The 14,983-nt window shown below is 47.3% G+C and overlaps 1 protein-coding gene across 5 annotated transcripts in view; it reads right to left on the reverse strand.

Annotated features, from left to right (window-relative positions):
• The window catches only part of CAMK1D (calcium/calmodulin dependent protein kinase ID), a 183,577-nt gene that overhangs the window by 66,055 nt on the left and 102,539 nt on the right, over positions 1–14,983 (reverse strand). For all 5 annotated transcript variants that reach the window (XM_030934918.1, XM_030934924.1, XM_030934926.1 and 2 more), the window contains 2 exons: positions 9,840–9,978; positions 611–737 (listed from right to left, as the gene is read on the reverse strand). In XM_030934918.1, the coding sequence (XP_030790778.1) occupies positions 611–737; positions 9,840–9,978 (266 nt within the window). The remainder of the gene's footprint in view (positions 1–610; positions 738–9,839; positions 9,979–14,983) is intronic.

The following is a 14,983-nucleotide window of genomic DNA, read 5'->3' on the forward strand; positions in this document are numbered from 1 at the left end:
AGGACCCCAGAAGTCAAAAGATGAACATCAGAATCCAAGTGTTCAGATCTGTCAGTAGTCTTCTCTGCATTTTGGATGTTTAGTACAAAGAACTGGGGGTTGGGATTTAGGGAAAAACTTGAATGCCTAGCATCATAGTACAGATCAGGATTGACTGATAGATGAGAGTGACTTGGTCAAGGTCTGAACCAGGTTCCTCCATCAATGTTCCTATCTCAGCAATTGGAATGTTTTCTTGTGTGTGCAACTTACTGTTATCTCAGTGTCTCACTGTAAATCACTCAGAAACAGATGCAGGCAGGATCTCTGGAAATGGAATCTGGGATTCATCCAAATTAACTCCCAGCCTCCCGTCAGGCCCACAACCAAATCAAATGGGATTTCTACCCAACTGAGCAAAAGTTTTCAGGGGAAATCACTTCCCTGCTATGAATTATTCATTCCAGTGTCCCTCAATCTTTTTATTCTTTCCCCCAAGGGAAGTGAAGGCAGCTGTGATTACATGCCAAGCTCATCTGCTTCAGACAACTGATGAGTTGACACGTGGTGACACCACATATGAGAACATCACACATGCACGGGCACATGTGTGCACACGCACTGTCCTTACCAACATAGCCTGGAGTTCCACAGGCAGTGGACATCACGTCTCCTTTGCCCTCCATTTTTGACAATCCAAAGTCACTGATCATGATTTTGGACTCCTCATCTTGACTGTAGTACAAGAGATTTTCAGGCTAGAAAGAAAATAAGAAAAAAACATTACAAACTACATGTAAAGTTGGGTTAATTGTGGAAGACCCATTCAACTGCAAAACCTATTCACAACGTCAGGATGTCCTTGACCTTCGGACACAGTAGATGCATCAGCTAAAGCAGTGGCCAATAGAAACAGTGCAGAGAGCCCGGCACAGTGTCTGGCACAGACAGGCTTTCAATCTACGTTAGTCTCTTTCCTTTACTAATATTTTGTCTACTTTAGAAAAGCTCACCATATTCTGAGACAATCTAGAAAGCTGACTGCCGTGCAGACTTGTGGATTCAGGTCTGGGGTTAGGGAAGGGAGATGCCAGGAAATGAAATCACTCTTGCAGGTGCTTCTCTGCTCCTTTTTATAGAGTGATTTTTCTTGAATCCAAGGGTCTCTGTTTCTGCCCTCAGTAACATGTCCTGGTGCTCTGCAGTTCTGGGAGATGTGCTGCACTGCACCCTTCACGAAGGCCAGCTGACCCCTGCTCGTTCCTCTGCCAGGGAAGCAGAGGGATGCCATCCCGGAATAAATGAATCTGGAATTGAAGATGTAGCACTTTCCAGCCGTGTACCCGTAAGGGGTTCGCACTTCTGTTTGCCTTTCTGTGAAGCATGCGTTGATTTCATCCTTTGTCTGCTCCTCTGAACAGTGCTCGGGCAGCAGGAATGCACAGCAAAGGCCTTCTTCCATTTCTTATGGTCCCCGTATTCCCGTCTTCACTACAGTTCTGCAACATACAGGAGGGGCTGAGAGTGGCGGTCCTGGGGTTGGCATGGGAGCCAATGAAGTATCATTTGCATAGTGTTTTATGCAGAACTGGGGAATCTCATTGTTCCTAGCAAGGAAGGGAGGTGGGGCTTACGGAGGCTGAGAAGCTACAGCCTAGGAGCTTGTCCCTGCACTGCTGGGTGGACCTTGAACACAGAGAGGAGCCTGTATTTTTTTTTCTCAAGAGTTGCTGGACTTGATGACTCCTGGATTCATCATCATGGTGACGATTTATCACTGGGGCACACAATGTCAAGGACGGTCATCTCTGCTGTTGTCCGGGAATGTCCACCCTTCAGGATAATCCTCACCCAGTGAATGAGGAATCGTTTCCGTCATTTACACCAAACCTTAAATGGAGCACAGCATGAAGAATCTGATGTGGGAAAGGCATTTCCCCACAGCATTTCCCATCCAGCTCTCCTCCCCAGTCCCAGCGGCGACCCACATTCTCTCTCTCAGGGGTTTGTGGTGAATCTTGGATTCCTAAGGGTTGGACTTTAGAAACTATTCTTATGTAGAGTGTGAAAGGAAAATAAATCTCAGGACCCCAAAATCACTAAGCGGGAGGGAAAAGTCAAGCTGGGAACTACGCAAACCTGCCTCCCATTTTCTTTCTTTTCTTTTCTTTTTTTTTGAGATGGAGTCTCGCTCTGTCGCCAAGTTGGAGTGCAGTGGCCAGATCTCAGCTCACTGCAAGCTCCGCCTCCCGGGTTTACGCCATTCTCCTGCCTCACCCTCTCAAGTAGCTGGGACTACAGGCACCCGCCACCTCGCCCGGCTAGTTTTTTGTATTTTTTAGTAGAGATGGGGTTTCACCGGGTTAGCCAGGATGGTCTCCATCTCCTGACCTCGTGATCCGCCCGTCTCAGCCTCCCAAAGTGCTGGGATTACAGGCTTGAGCCACCACGCCCGGCCCATTTTATTTCTAAATAACGAAACTACGAAGATAAAAAGCCACATTCCTCCCTCACGATTCGCCAATAAGGAAATTCCTTGTGGGCAAAAGACAGACAAAACTCAAAGTATGGCCAGGCATGGTGGTTCACACCTGTAATCCCAGCACTTTGGGAGGCCGAAGCAGGTGGATCACCTGAGGTCAGGAGTTCAAGACCAGCCTGACCAACATAGCGAAACCCCATCTCTACTAAAAATACAAAAATTAGCCGGGCGTGGTGGCACATGCCTGTAATCCCGGCTATTTGGGAGGCTGAGGCAGGAGAATTGCTTGAACCCAGGAGGCGGAGGTTGCAGTGAGCCAAGATCGCGCCATTGCACTCCAGCCTGGACAATGAGAGTGAAACTTCGTCTCAAAATAACTAACTAACTCAAAGTCCTCCCTCTGCTCACAGGAGACAAAAGCATACCTGATGGCTTCCTCTGCCCTGTGGTTTCGCTGAGCCAGACTAAGGCGTGAGTGACTATTCCTGTAAATTATGTATTCAGTGAAGAGCTGATCAGAGACTCAAAAGAAAGCAACCCTTTGTCTCTTATCTACCTAAGACCTGGAAGCTTCTGCTTTGAGTTGTCCCGCCTTTTCAGACCTAGCCAATGTACATCTTACACATATTGACTGATGTCTTGACCGAGCCAATGTACATGGTACACATATTGATTGCTATCTCATGTCTCCCTACAATGTATAAGACCAAGCTGTGCCCTGACCACCTTGGGCACATGTCATTAGGACCTCTTGAGGCTGTGTCAGGGGCACATCCTTAAACCTGGCAAAATAAACTTTCTAAATTGACGGAGACCTGGCCGGGCACAGTGGCTCATGTCTGTAATCCCAGCACTTTGGGAGACTGAGGTAAGTGGATCACCTGAGGTCAGGAGACCAGCCTGGCCAACATGGTGAAACCTCATCTCTACTAAAAATACAAAATTACCCAGGCATAGTGGCAGGCGCCTGTAATCCCAGCTACTTAGGGGGTTGAGGCAGGAGAATCACTTGAACCTGGGAGGCGCAGGTTGCAGTGAGCCGATATTGCACCACTGCACTCCAGCCTGGGCAAAAAGAGCAAAACTCTGTCTCAAAAATAAAAAATAAAAAAAAATAAATTGACTGAGGCCTGTCTCAGATATTTTGGGGTTCACAAGAATGACCAGACTTATTTAGAAAAGTGGTTCTCGGCCTGTTGTGTGGCAGAGGCACCTGTGAGGGTATTCACTGGCCGGAGATCTTGCCCTTAAGTGGGTCTGAGATGGGGCCCAGGGCTCTGGATTTCGGGCTCCACAAGCAGCATTCTGATATGTCACCATTGCAGTGAAGAAATTTTCAGAACTCACCAAGACTCCCTCCTTGACCAAACTTGAGGCAGGCTCCTCTAAGTCCCCTCCTCTCCTCGGCCTTGACCTTGGCCTTGTCTATCCTGCCCCTGCCAGGCCTGCACAGCCCTCTCTTAGCGAGCGTCTCCCAGGTCGGAGAATTCCCCACCACGGGTATCTGATCAAGTTCTTCACCCACCCCACCCCCACTGACAGGACTCCCGCTGAAGGCAGGCCAAGGTGATTCGCTATTGAGATTGGGGTGATACAGGAGCTAGAAACAAATTATTTAGGCAGATAGTGAGGGTAAAAGAGTCCTCGGCTCCTGGCTAACCCGGTGAAACCCCATCTCTACTAAAAAATACAAAAAACTAGCCGGGTGAGGTGGCGGGCGCCTGTAGTCCCAGCTACTCGGGAGGCTGAGGCAGGAGAATGGTGTGAACCCGGGAGGCGGAGCTTGCAGTGAGCTGAGATCCGGCCACTGCACTCCAGCCCGGGCGACAGAGCAAGACTCCGTCTCAAAAAAAAAAAGAAGAGTCCTCAGCAAGGCTTCCCTTCTAACAAAAAGCAGCCCAATAAATTCTTATTAGTTTTTTTTCTAACAAAGAACAGCCTGAAAAATCAAGCTGCAAACACAAACAACAAGCTGGAAGCTTTCACCGGTGAAGTGCGGCAGCTGTGCCAGTAGAAAAGGACCACCCGGGGGCCAGGCATGTCCCACATGGAGGCTCCATCTTCCCTTTTCTTTGTCAGCCATGTGTACGCCACTGCACTCCAGCCTGGGGACAGAGGCAACACTCAAAACAAACAAACAAACAAAAAAAAGAAACAGGCAACATGGGGCTGGCCAGGCAGAGAACCCATCTGCATCATAAAAGATTAGGGTGGGGATGGCTGGGCGCGGTGGCTCACACCTTTAACCCCAGCACTTTCGGAGGCCAAGGCGGGTGGATCACCTGAGGTCGGGAGTTTGAGACCAGCCTGGCCTACATGGAGAAACCCCATTTCTACTAAAAACAAAATTAGCCAGGCGTGGTGGCACATGCCTGTAATCCCAGCTACTAGGGAGGCTGAGGCAGGAGAATCACTTGAACCTGGGAGGCCGAGGTTGTGGTGAGCCAAGATCGCGCCATTGCACTCCAGCCTGGGCAACAAAAGCGAAACTCCGTCTCAAAAAAAAAGACGAGTTGGGGCGGCCAGCTTTTCATGCCCTATGGAAATGGCACACCTAGCCCTAACTAGTTTTTTGTGTGCTATACAAATGGCACACCTGGTCCAACCAATCTTTTGTGCCCTATGTAAGTCAGACATCACCTCCTCAAGCTCAGCTATAAAACCCCCTGCACTTCACCGCAGACTGGAAACCCGCTGGGACCCCTCTCTGTGCAGGAAAGAGCTCTTCTCTTTCTTTCACCTATTAAATTTCCGCTCTTAAGCTCACTCCTTGTGTGTCTGCATCCTTGATTTCCTTGTGAGAGAATGAATCTCGGGTATCACCCCAGACAATGAGGCCACTTCAGGGGCATTAGGGATCTGATGAGATAACAAGGGTGGAAGATTTCAGCTCAACTGATTCAGCAGGATTCTTGCTAAACACTGGACCTACTGGATGGACAGCCAGAGAGCAGGTCCTAGTCAGAAAGAGGACTCAAAGGGGCCTTTGTCAACGTCTAAGTCCTCCGCCTGCCTTTAGCAGGAATCCTGCCAGGTCAGGTTAGCAAAAATCCCCCGATTTCCCAACCACTACCCCATCCCCTCTCTTCTTTGGCTATCAATCCCTGCTCATCTTGCTGTATTCCAAGTTGAGCTCAATGACATTGCAATGGTCTTGAATAAAGCCTTCCTTACCGTTTCAAGTAGCGTCTAAAGAATTTTGTTCTTTAACAGAACCTAAAGAAGAAATACTATCCTTCACCCCAAATAATACACAAAGGGATGGCAGTTAAGAGTCACTGTGACATTAATCTTGTGGATGAAGCAGGAGATTAGAAGAAAATCAACTGTGTGCTGAAGGATGCTTCCAATGAGATTTTATTTATTTATTTATTATTTTGGAGATGGAGTCTCGCTCTGTCACCCAGGCTAGAGTGCAGTGGTGCAATCTCAGCTCACTGCAACATCCACCTCTTGGGTTCAAGCAATTCTCCTGCCTCAGCCTCCCAAATAGCGGGCATCACAGGCATGTGCCACCACAGCTGGCTAACTTTGTATTTTTAGTAGAGACAGGGATTCATCATGTTGACCAGGCTGGTCTCAAACTCCTAACCTTAGGCGATCCATCCACCTTGGCCTCCCAAAGTATTGGGATTACATGTGTGAGCCCACCGCGCTGGCCCCAACGAGTTTTAAAAGAAAATAAAGTGGTCAATCAGTTGAAACAAGAATACTCTCACGCTTAGAAAAGGGGCGGGAATGCTCGAACCATAAAGTCCACGTGCTTCCTGCTTTCTATGGATGTTTAGGGATTATCCTTTACTAAACGATAAGGATCCAATCATGGGTGCTGAGAGAAGACAATGCTGTTATTTCTGACTTTTTATCTTCCTTGTCCCAGGAGGTGATTAGGAGCGGAGAATAAGTGATTTCACACTGCTAAACAAGGCATAATCCAGGCAACAGGGTGGCCAAAGGGCCCAGAGCATCCACACATCCTTCCTATAAAAGATTCATCTAGGTCAGTAAAATGCTCTTTTGAAGACCAATTATACCCAAGGAGGGTTAAATCAACTGTTCATTCACAGTTTAGATCAATACTTTTCTTTTTCTTTTTGAGATGAAGCGTCACTCTTGTTGCCCAGGCTGGAGTGCAATGGCACGATCTCGGCTCACTGCAACTTCTGCCTCCCCGGTTCAAGCAATTCTCCTGCCTCAGCCTCCTGAGTAGCTGGGATTACAGGGGCCTGCCACCACACCCGCTAATTTTTGTATTTTTAGTAGAGATGGGGTTTCCCCATGTTGGTCAGGCTGGTCTCGAACTCCTGACCTCAGGCAATCCACCCGCCTCGGCCTCCCAAAGTGCTGGGATTACAGGCGTGAGCCCCCATGTGCGGCTGATCAATACTTTTAATTGGCTCAAGACTTAGTAAGGACAGCAGGGCTTTTCCTGGGGGATGGGAGTGGGGAAGGGAAGACCGTGGGGGGAGAGGCAAGCTCACGTATCATCTGGGTGGGAGGCCCCGGTCCCCAGCAGGAGGGCTGTGGGGGTGGTGGCCGCAGGGAGAGGGGTCTGGCCCACATTGCATCCCAATTCCTCCTGGTGTCCAAAGAGGTCTGGGACTCACAGCAAAAATTAACTTTTCTGCATTTGATGGCATCTTAGAAAGACAACTGGTGGCCAATACCTGAGTTGGAATATCAACTCCAACCCTTTATAATAATCTACATAATAAGCTTTAAAAAGATCGGAATCAACACACTTCTGGTAACGTTAATGTTATCCATAATCACATTCCCACTCCAGTGATTCTCAACTAGGGGCAATTTTGCCCCCCAGGGGATGGATATCTGGCAATGCCTAGGGACATTTGTAGCTGTTAACAATTCCAGACGTGGTACTGGTATCCATGAGCAGAAGCCAAGGATGCGGCTCTAAATCCCACAGTGCCCAAGTGCAGGGGCTGAGAAACACGATCCTAATCCACTGAGGCAGGAGCAGGCACTTCCAGTCTCAGTCACTTCATTTTGCAAAAAGAGCAACTGTCTCTAATAGCTTCCCGGGGCAACAAGACATCACATAGCTTTCCACAAGGAGAAGGAGGTACATTTGCAGGTAGACTGGGGCAGTATTCCAATTGCTGCACTAAGCTTAAATTAACACGATCATCCTCTCTCTATTGCTCTGGGCTTGGTTATATAGGTGATTTTAATTTTAATTTTCTTAGCTGTTTATGCAAATTTAGTAGTCCAATTTCAACTTCCTCCTCATAGATCAAACTCCTTTGTGCCTCTGAAAAGAGATCACAGAAAGGTCCTTAAATGGCTGGCAGTGTTCTTTACATAACGACAGGCCCGGTGATCTCAAGGCTCTACAGGATGGAAGCTGCAAGTACTTCTCCAAAAGCATTACGTGGGTTAACTAAAAACATTAACTCCCATATAGCCAGTCAGGCTTTCTAAGGGAGAGATAAACATTGCCCCTCCTGGATATGCCTTATTTGCTTAGAAATTATTTTTCTAGTAAGTACAGTCAGCTAGCCCATCACAGCACATCCCCGTGGTCACCACACGCACGTGTTCAGAGAGAGCTGCCTGTGGTGTTCCGGAAGCACAGAACTGGCATTTGTGGGGGGGCCCAAGAGATCAGAGAAGGCCTGGAGGCCTGGCGCAGAGGTGCCAGGTCGGCTGAGCTAGCCCCTACCTAGCCCTCTGAAGTATCTCCAGGCCCTGAACATGAGCTGACCATGCCCACAGCCATTTCAGATGTCAAGAAGCCTGCAGAGGGTGAAGGCTCAAAGGGATCCACTAAGATTCCCAAATATCCTCGCCCAGTGGTTTTCCAAGAGTAGCTCCCAGACCAGCATCCTCATCACGGGCAGACCTATTAGAAACCCAACTTTTCAGGCCCCACTGGAGACCTACAGAATCAGACCACTGGGGATGGGGCAGCAGTCTCTATTTTCATAGCCCTCCAGACAATTCCGATATGGGCGAAACACTGACTGGGTCAATGGAACATGACAACATGCAGAAAAACCATGGTAGTGAGTCTTTATGAAAGAAAAAGCTACACCACTTTATTCCTTGGTTCCCAGTAGCAGATAATGGCCAGGTGCGGAAACTCTGTTTAGACAAATGTTTATGACTGGTTCTTTAAATTGATTTTGATTTCCCACAGTTGTGTATAGCACAGCTTCCAGATAATATGATCTTCGTGTTTATAATGAGTGGTGGGTATGTGTGCTGGGGTGGAATTTTTGTCTTGACTGGTGCAGTAAGCTCTGGGGGCAGGACCTGTAAATATCCTAGAATGACGCCACACTGCAGCTTTGGGTCAACCGCACTGCTTTCCACTGTTTCTCAAGTTAATACGTCTGATACCTACCTTTGGTACCGTATGTGTGACATCCACCCTTCAGAACTGTATGTTTGACATCTGTTCTCCAGTGTCTACACAGACCTGCTAGGGAGGGGCTATATGCCCATATAAGGCCCAGATCCTTCTGTGCCAAGGGGTAAAGGGTCAATATACCAAAACCTCATTAAGAAATTGTAAGAAAAGAACCTGCAGGACACTATTTTTATTTATTTATTTGTTTTGAGACAGAGTTTTGCTCTGTCGCCCAGGCTGGAGTGCAGTGGCGTGATCTCGGCTTACTGCAACCTTCACCTCCCAGGTTCAAGTGATTCTCCTGCCTCGGCCTCCCGAGTAGCTGGGACTATAGGCACACACCACCACACCCAGCTAATTGTATTTTTGTAGAGATGGGGTTTCACCATGTTGGCCAGGATGGTCCCGATCTCTTGACTTTGTGATCTGCCTGCCTCGGCCTCCCAAAGTGCTGGGATTACAGGCAAGAGTCACCACGCCTGGCCAGTCATAGCTCTTTTAACCTGTCTTTTTCCCTTCTGTTTCTCTTCTCCCTCTTCTATATCTGCTTACCTTCTGTTTCCTTTCACTTTCCTCTCACGGTGTCTGACCACTGCTCTCTTTCTTTTATACGGTGTGTTGTGCTGAAATGGGACTGGAATTGGCAAAGGTACTGCGGAACTGCACCAAGAGAAGGGTTTCTGCAGCCTACATGTCTTGAGCAAAATCATCTCTTAGATGGGCTTGAAGCCATATATAACCCACCTCCCTGTAACCCTTTGGCTACATAATAGTCGTAAAAATCTCATGAACAGGGGCCAACCGTGTGAATCTTCATCTTCTTTCAAGATACTTCTGGGTCTGGATCCCAAAGGCCCTGACAAATGAAAGTACACAAATGCCCACCATCTGCTGCGCCCACTGTACATCAGAGCAGCCGCAGGCCCCCACTGGCATCAGCCCTCTTGGACAGGTGCATCGCGGGCTGCAGAGTGGCTGCAGGACGCTGTTCAGCAGTGGCCTCACCTTGAGGTCTCTGTGGACGATGCCCATTCTGTGGAGATAGTACACGGCATCCAAGACTTGGCGGATCAGAGTGCTGGCATCCTTCTCCGTATAAAATCCCTTCTCCACTATCCGGTCAAACAGCTCTCCACCAGACACCCTGGCAAAGAAGAACATAGTAGAAGTTTGAGAGGATCTGTTGAATTGTGAAGGGAAAGCTTCCAACGTAATAAAAGACCCAAACTTTATTGCAAAAATGAATCCATTTTCAGATTGAGACGTTGTCCCCTTATTCCTCAGAGGCTATAGCCAGGAAATGTTTCCATGTCACAGCAGTGCAAATGTTTGGAACAAAGTAAAGGAAATTTTAAAAAACAGGGTCCATGGACCCGCCACACCTGGGGTCTGTCCAGGCCTTTGCCTCTGTTCTGCTGTGATGATGTAAAAAGTTTAAAAAAAAAACCCTTCCTGAATACCAGCATCCTTGGGTACAGGGAGATGACCCTGAATAAGATGTCTCCTTTGCATGAGACAGTATCCTTAAATGACCGAGAGTGTTGTAGGCAAAACACTGGCCTGCCAACGGGATGTCTGGGTTTTTGACCAAGTTCTGCTCCTAATATACTGAGCTATGAACACTCCCTGAATCCCTGGACCTTGACGTTTTCATGTGTAAAATTAGGGGATGAATCTGGTCAACATTTTCAGCAGTGAGTAGGAACATGCCCTCGGAATGATCAGAACCTCAAAGCCACTTCTGATTTACGAAAAAGCAGGCAAAAAATCAACACGATATTTCATCACTTTGCTTTGATTTTAGTGATGCTGTATCTTTTTATTTGCTTTGCATTTCGGATTGCATTTAACATTTTTAAACATTTTTCAAAATGGGACTAGGTTGGCAAGGGTCAAGAAGCCCTCGGGGGGCAACCTCTCTGGCACCTTTCAGCTCTGATATTTTATGCTGCTCTGAGTTCAGCAAAATAATGGAAGTGTACGAGCTAGAATACAAACTCAACTAGTGTTCTCCACATTATCTCAAATCAGTAAACCATCTTGGAAATAAATTTCAAGGGATTTATTAACACTACTGAAAAAAAAAAGAAACATTTCTCAAAAACAAGATGAGATGGATTTGAAATACTAAAATCAAAAAGCAGCTTAAAAAACAACCTTAAAGCTTTCATAGATACAACAGAAGACAAGCCCTATGGTAACACACACTCATACACACACAAAAAGATAGGATTCATTTTCCACAAGGCACAACAATTTATGTGCAATAACTGATCCACTGAAACCTTCTTCTAAAAAAACTAATCAAACAACCACTGCAGCTGTGAAAGGCCTATGCGCTAGTCTCTTCCATTACCTAGAGTCATAGCAGGCAATATTGTGCTTGGATCCTGTTTCATTTCCAAGGCAAACTGACAATCTAAATAAGAAAGAAAAGGTGCTCAGGAAAAATAAAAAAGCAATTCAAAGAGTGAAAAGAAATGGAAATGACTGGGAGAAACCACATTTTGATGACCACGTTGTCTAAATGATCCATGCTTAGGTAAGCCAAGAGCCCAAGATATTCCTCCTGACACCAACTTCTCTCCGCTTGTCATTTTTCAGAACCTTCCCCCAACAAGTTTCAACATCTGAAACTTTGCAGAGCTCGAGGAAGTACAAGAGGTAGACTGCTGTTAGGGACAAAGTGAGTCTGGGTGCCCTGGAGGCATTCACTTCTTCACTTCTTCTTCTTTTTTTTTTTGAGACGGAGTCTCGCTCGGTCACCCAGGATCTCAGCTCACTGCAAGCTCTGCCTACCGGGTTCATGCCATTCTCCTGCCTCAGGTGCCCGCCACCTCGCCCAGCTAGTTTTTTGTATTTTTTAGTAGAGACGGGGTTTCACCATGTTAGCCAGGAGGGTCTCAATCTCCTGACCTCGTGATCTGCCCGTCTCGGCCTCCCAAAGTGCTGGGATTACAGACTTGAGCCACCGCGCCCGGCTCACTTCTTCTTATTTTTTCTGAGACAGGGTCTCATTCTGCAGCCCAGGCTGGAATGCAGTGGCATGATCACAGCTCTCTGCAGCCTTGACCTACAGGGCTTAAGCGATCCTCCCACCTAGCTCAGCTTCCTGAGGAGCTGGGATCACAGGTATGCGCCACCACACCCGGCTAATTTTTGTATTTTTAGTAGAGACGGAGTTTCACCACATTGCCCAGGCTGGTCTCAAATTCCTGGGCTGAAGAGATCCTCCCGCCTTGGCCTCCCAAAGTGCTGGGATTACAGGCATGAGCCACTGCACCCAGCGTGCATTCACTTAATTATTTATTCAACCACTCACTCAACATTTCCTGGGTGCCCATTACATGCCAGCGAGCATGCCCAGTGGGAGGCAATTGAAGCAGCTTTCGCTATGAGGGAGGGATGTCTGTTTTGATTGTGCCCTTCCACATAGGCCCCCTTCCATTAGCGGACTCCCTAACTGCTGTCTCCAGGGCTCGCTTCTCACTGTTCTGCCCCCTACTGTCTCCTCTCCTCTGCAGCTGCTGGAGGACCTGTGGCAACAATGCTCACCCCTTCCACTGCTCCCACCACCTCCTGCCCTTAGGACCCCATGATCCAAACCTTGCCCGACCCTCTGCCTTCCTCAAAACCTACCTGTCTTGCTTCCCATTCTATCAAGGTCCTCTTTTTCCCCATTATGTGATATATAAGGTATGGACAAATTCTACTGAATAAAAATATCTGCATATATTTTCTGTCTTACAGCAGTGCCACAGGTCAGCAATGCAGTGAAAACCAAAGCATCAAAGGGTACTATGTACTGTTGCAGAGTCTCAATGCGCTGCACATTTAATATTCTGCTTCTTACATTTCAAATTGCACCAGGGCTCTATTTTTCTGAACATTGCTTAGAAAGAATTTGGTTTCCATAGAAACCGAGGCACAAGGGGAAAGTTTAGAATCTTGCCAATAAAGAAATACGATAATATGATATTGTCATATATTTTTATGACTAATAAAAAATCTTAAATCTGCAAATCTCTTTGTACTTTTCAAAATTCTCCTTAAGCCTGCATTTCAAAAACCTATGGTACTGTTATGGACTGAATGTCTATGTCCCCCAGAATTTATATACTGAAGACTTAATTCCCAATGTGATGATGGCGTTTGGAGCTGGGGTCTTTGGGAGGTGATTAGGTTTAGATGAAGTCAAGAGGATGCAGCCGGGTGCCGTGGCTCATGCCTGTATTCCCAGCACTTTGGGAGGCTGAGGAGGGCGGATCACCTGAGGTCAGGAGTTCGAGACCAGCCTGGCCAACATGGTGAAAATCCATCTCTACAAAAATACAAAAATTAGCTGAGCATGATGGCGGGTGCCGGTAATCCTAGCTGCTCGGGAGGCTGAAGCAGGAGAAGTGCTTGAACCGGGAGGCAGAGGTTGCAGTGAGCCGAGATCGTGCCATTGCACTCTAGCCTGGGCAACAGAGCAAGACTCCATCTCAAAAAAAAAAAAAAAAAAGGGTGGGGCCCCATGCTGGGATCAGTGTCCCTGTAAGAAGAAGGAGACCAGAACTCTCTCTTTACCATGTGAGGACACAAGGAGAAGGCAGCTGCCTCCAAGGCAGGAATGGAGACCTTGCTATAATCTTCCCATGCTAGCACCTTGATCTCAGACTTCCAGCCTCCAGAACGGTGAGAAAATAAATTTCTGTTGTTTAACCCAATATATATGGTATTTTGTTGTGGCAGCCAGCACTGACTTATTCACAAAACTAGCTGTGAGATAGACACTGTCCCAGAATCACTGCTGGGGAAATAAGTTTGGCATTATGGCAATCGGCACGTCTCATTTTCAGGCTTGCAGACCATGCTTAGGTTGGCTGTTTGATTGCTGAGCTGATTGACTGAGAGATTTTTTTTGAGTCAGACACCTTCTATGTCAAGCCTCCTGTGTGCATGTTTGAAAGCTCCACATCAGAAATGAAGTTCCCCAATTAAAACATGCAAAGCATCAGAATGAAGTTAGAAGGGACAGGGGTCAGGTGATTGGGGAAAAGGAGTAGAACCATAGTAATATATCAATACATTAAAATGAATAAATGAGGCCGGGCATAGTGGCTCACGCCTGTAATCCCAGCACTTCGGGAGGCCAGGGTGGTTGAGACTGCAGTGAGCTATGATCGCAACACTGCACTCCAGTCTGGGTGAAGGACCAAGACCCTGTCTCAAAAAAAAAAATAAAGTGAATCAATGGCATAATAGCTATTAGGAGAGAGGCTCAGCTTCATAAGATGCAGATCTGGAAAGGTAAACAGGCTGGCAAAGATTAAGGAAGCAGAAGACAGAAGAGATAGTCGCAAATTCTCTACTCTTCTGAATTCCAACTTTGAAATTTATTTAGAATAACCTGCCTCTGCACTGAACTTGGGTTTGTTCAGTTTCTTTTTTTTTTTTTTTTGAGACGGAGTCTCGCTCTGTCGCCCAGGCTGGAGTGCAGTGGTCGGATCTCAGCTCACTGCAAGCTCCGCCTCCCGGGTTCACGCCATTCTCCTGCCTCAGCCTCCCGAGTAGCTGGGACTACAGGTGCCGCCACCTCGCCCGGCTAGTTTTTTGTATTTTTAGTAGAGACGGGGTCTCACCGTGTTAGCCAGGATGGTCTCGATCTCCTGACCTCGTGATCCGCCCGTCTCGGCCTCCCAAAGTGCTGGGATTACAGGCGTGAGCCACCGCGCCCGGCTAGTTTTTTGTATTTTTAGTAGAGACGGGGTGTCACCGTGTTAGCCAGGATGGTCTCGATCTCCTGACCTCGTGATCCACCTGCCTCAGCCTCCCAAAGTGCTGGGATTACAGGCGTGAGCCACCGCGCCCGGCCGGGTTTGTTCAGTCTCTAATCTTCCTTGGCTAAGACAGTATAATGCTATTGTATTGTGTGCAAATTTTAAATACGCAACTATGACATCGCTTGATATAGTAATCTCAGTAAAACTTCAGTGTGTTTTGCCAAATTTTACATGGACCCAAATCCTTTCAAATTAAGAAGTAACTGTCAAAAACATAACATCATTTTGAAGTTGCTGGACCGAGTAAACGCAGCTCTGATGACACAGTGGTATACTGCAATGCAGTCTAATCGAGTCAGCATGCAATGTATCCCTTGTTAGTCC

The sequence above is a fragment of the Rhinopithecus roxellana genome, chromosome 1 (genome assembly GCF_007565055.1).
Source record: "Rhinopithecus roxellana isolate Shanxi Qingling chromosome 1, ASM756505v1, whole genome shotgun sequence".
Classification (NCBI taxonomy): Eukaryota; Metazoa; Chordata; class Mammalia; order Primates; family Cercopithecidae; genus Rhinopithecus; species Rhinopithecus roxellana.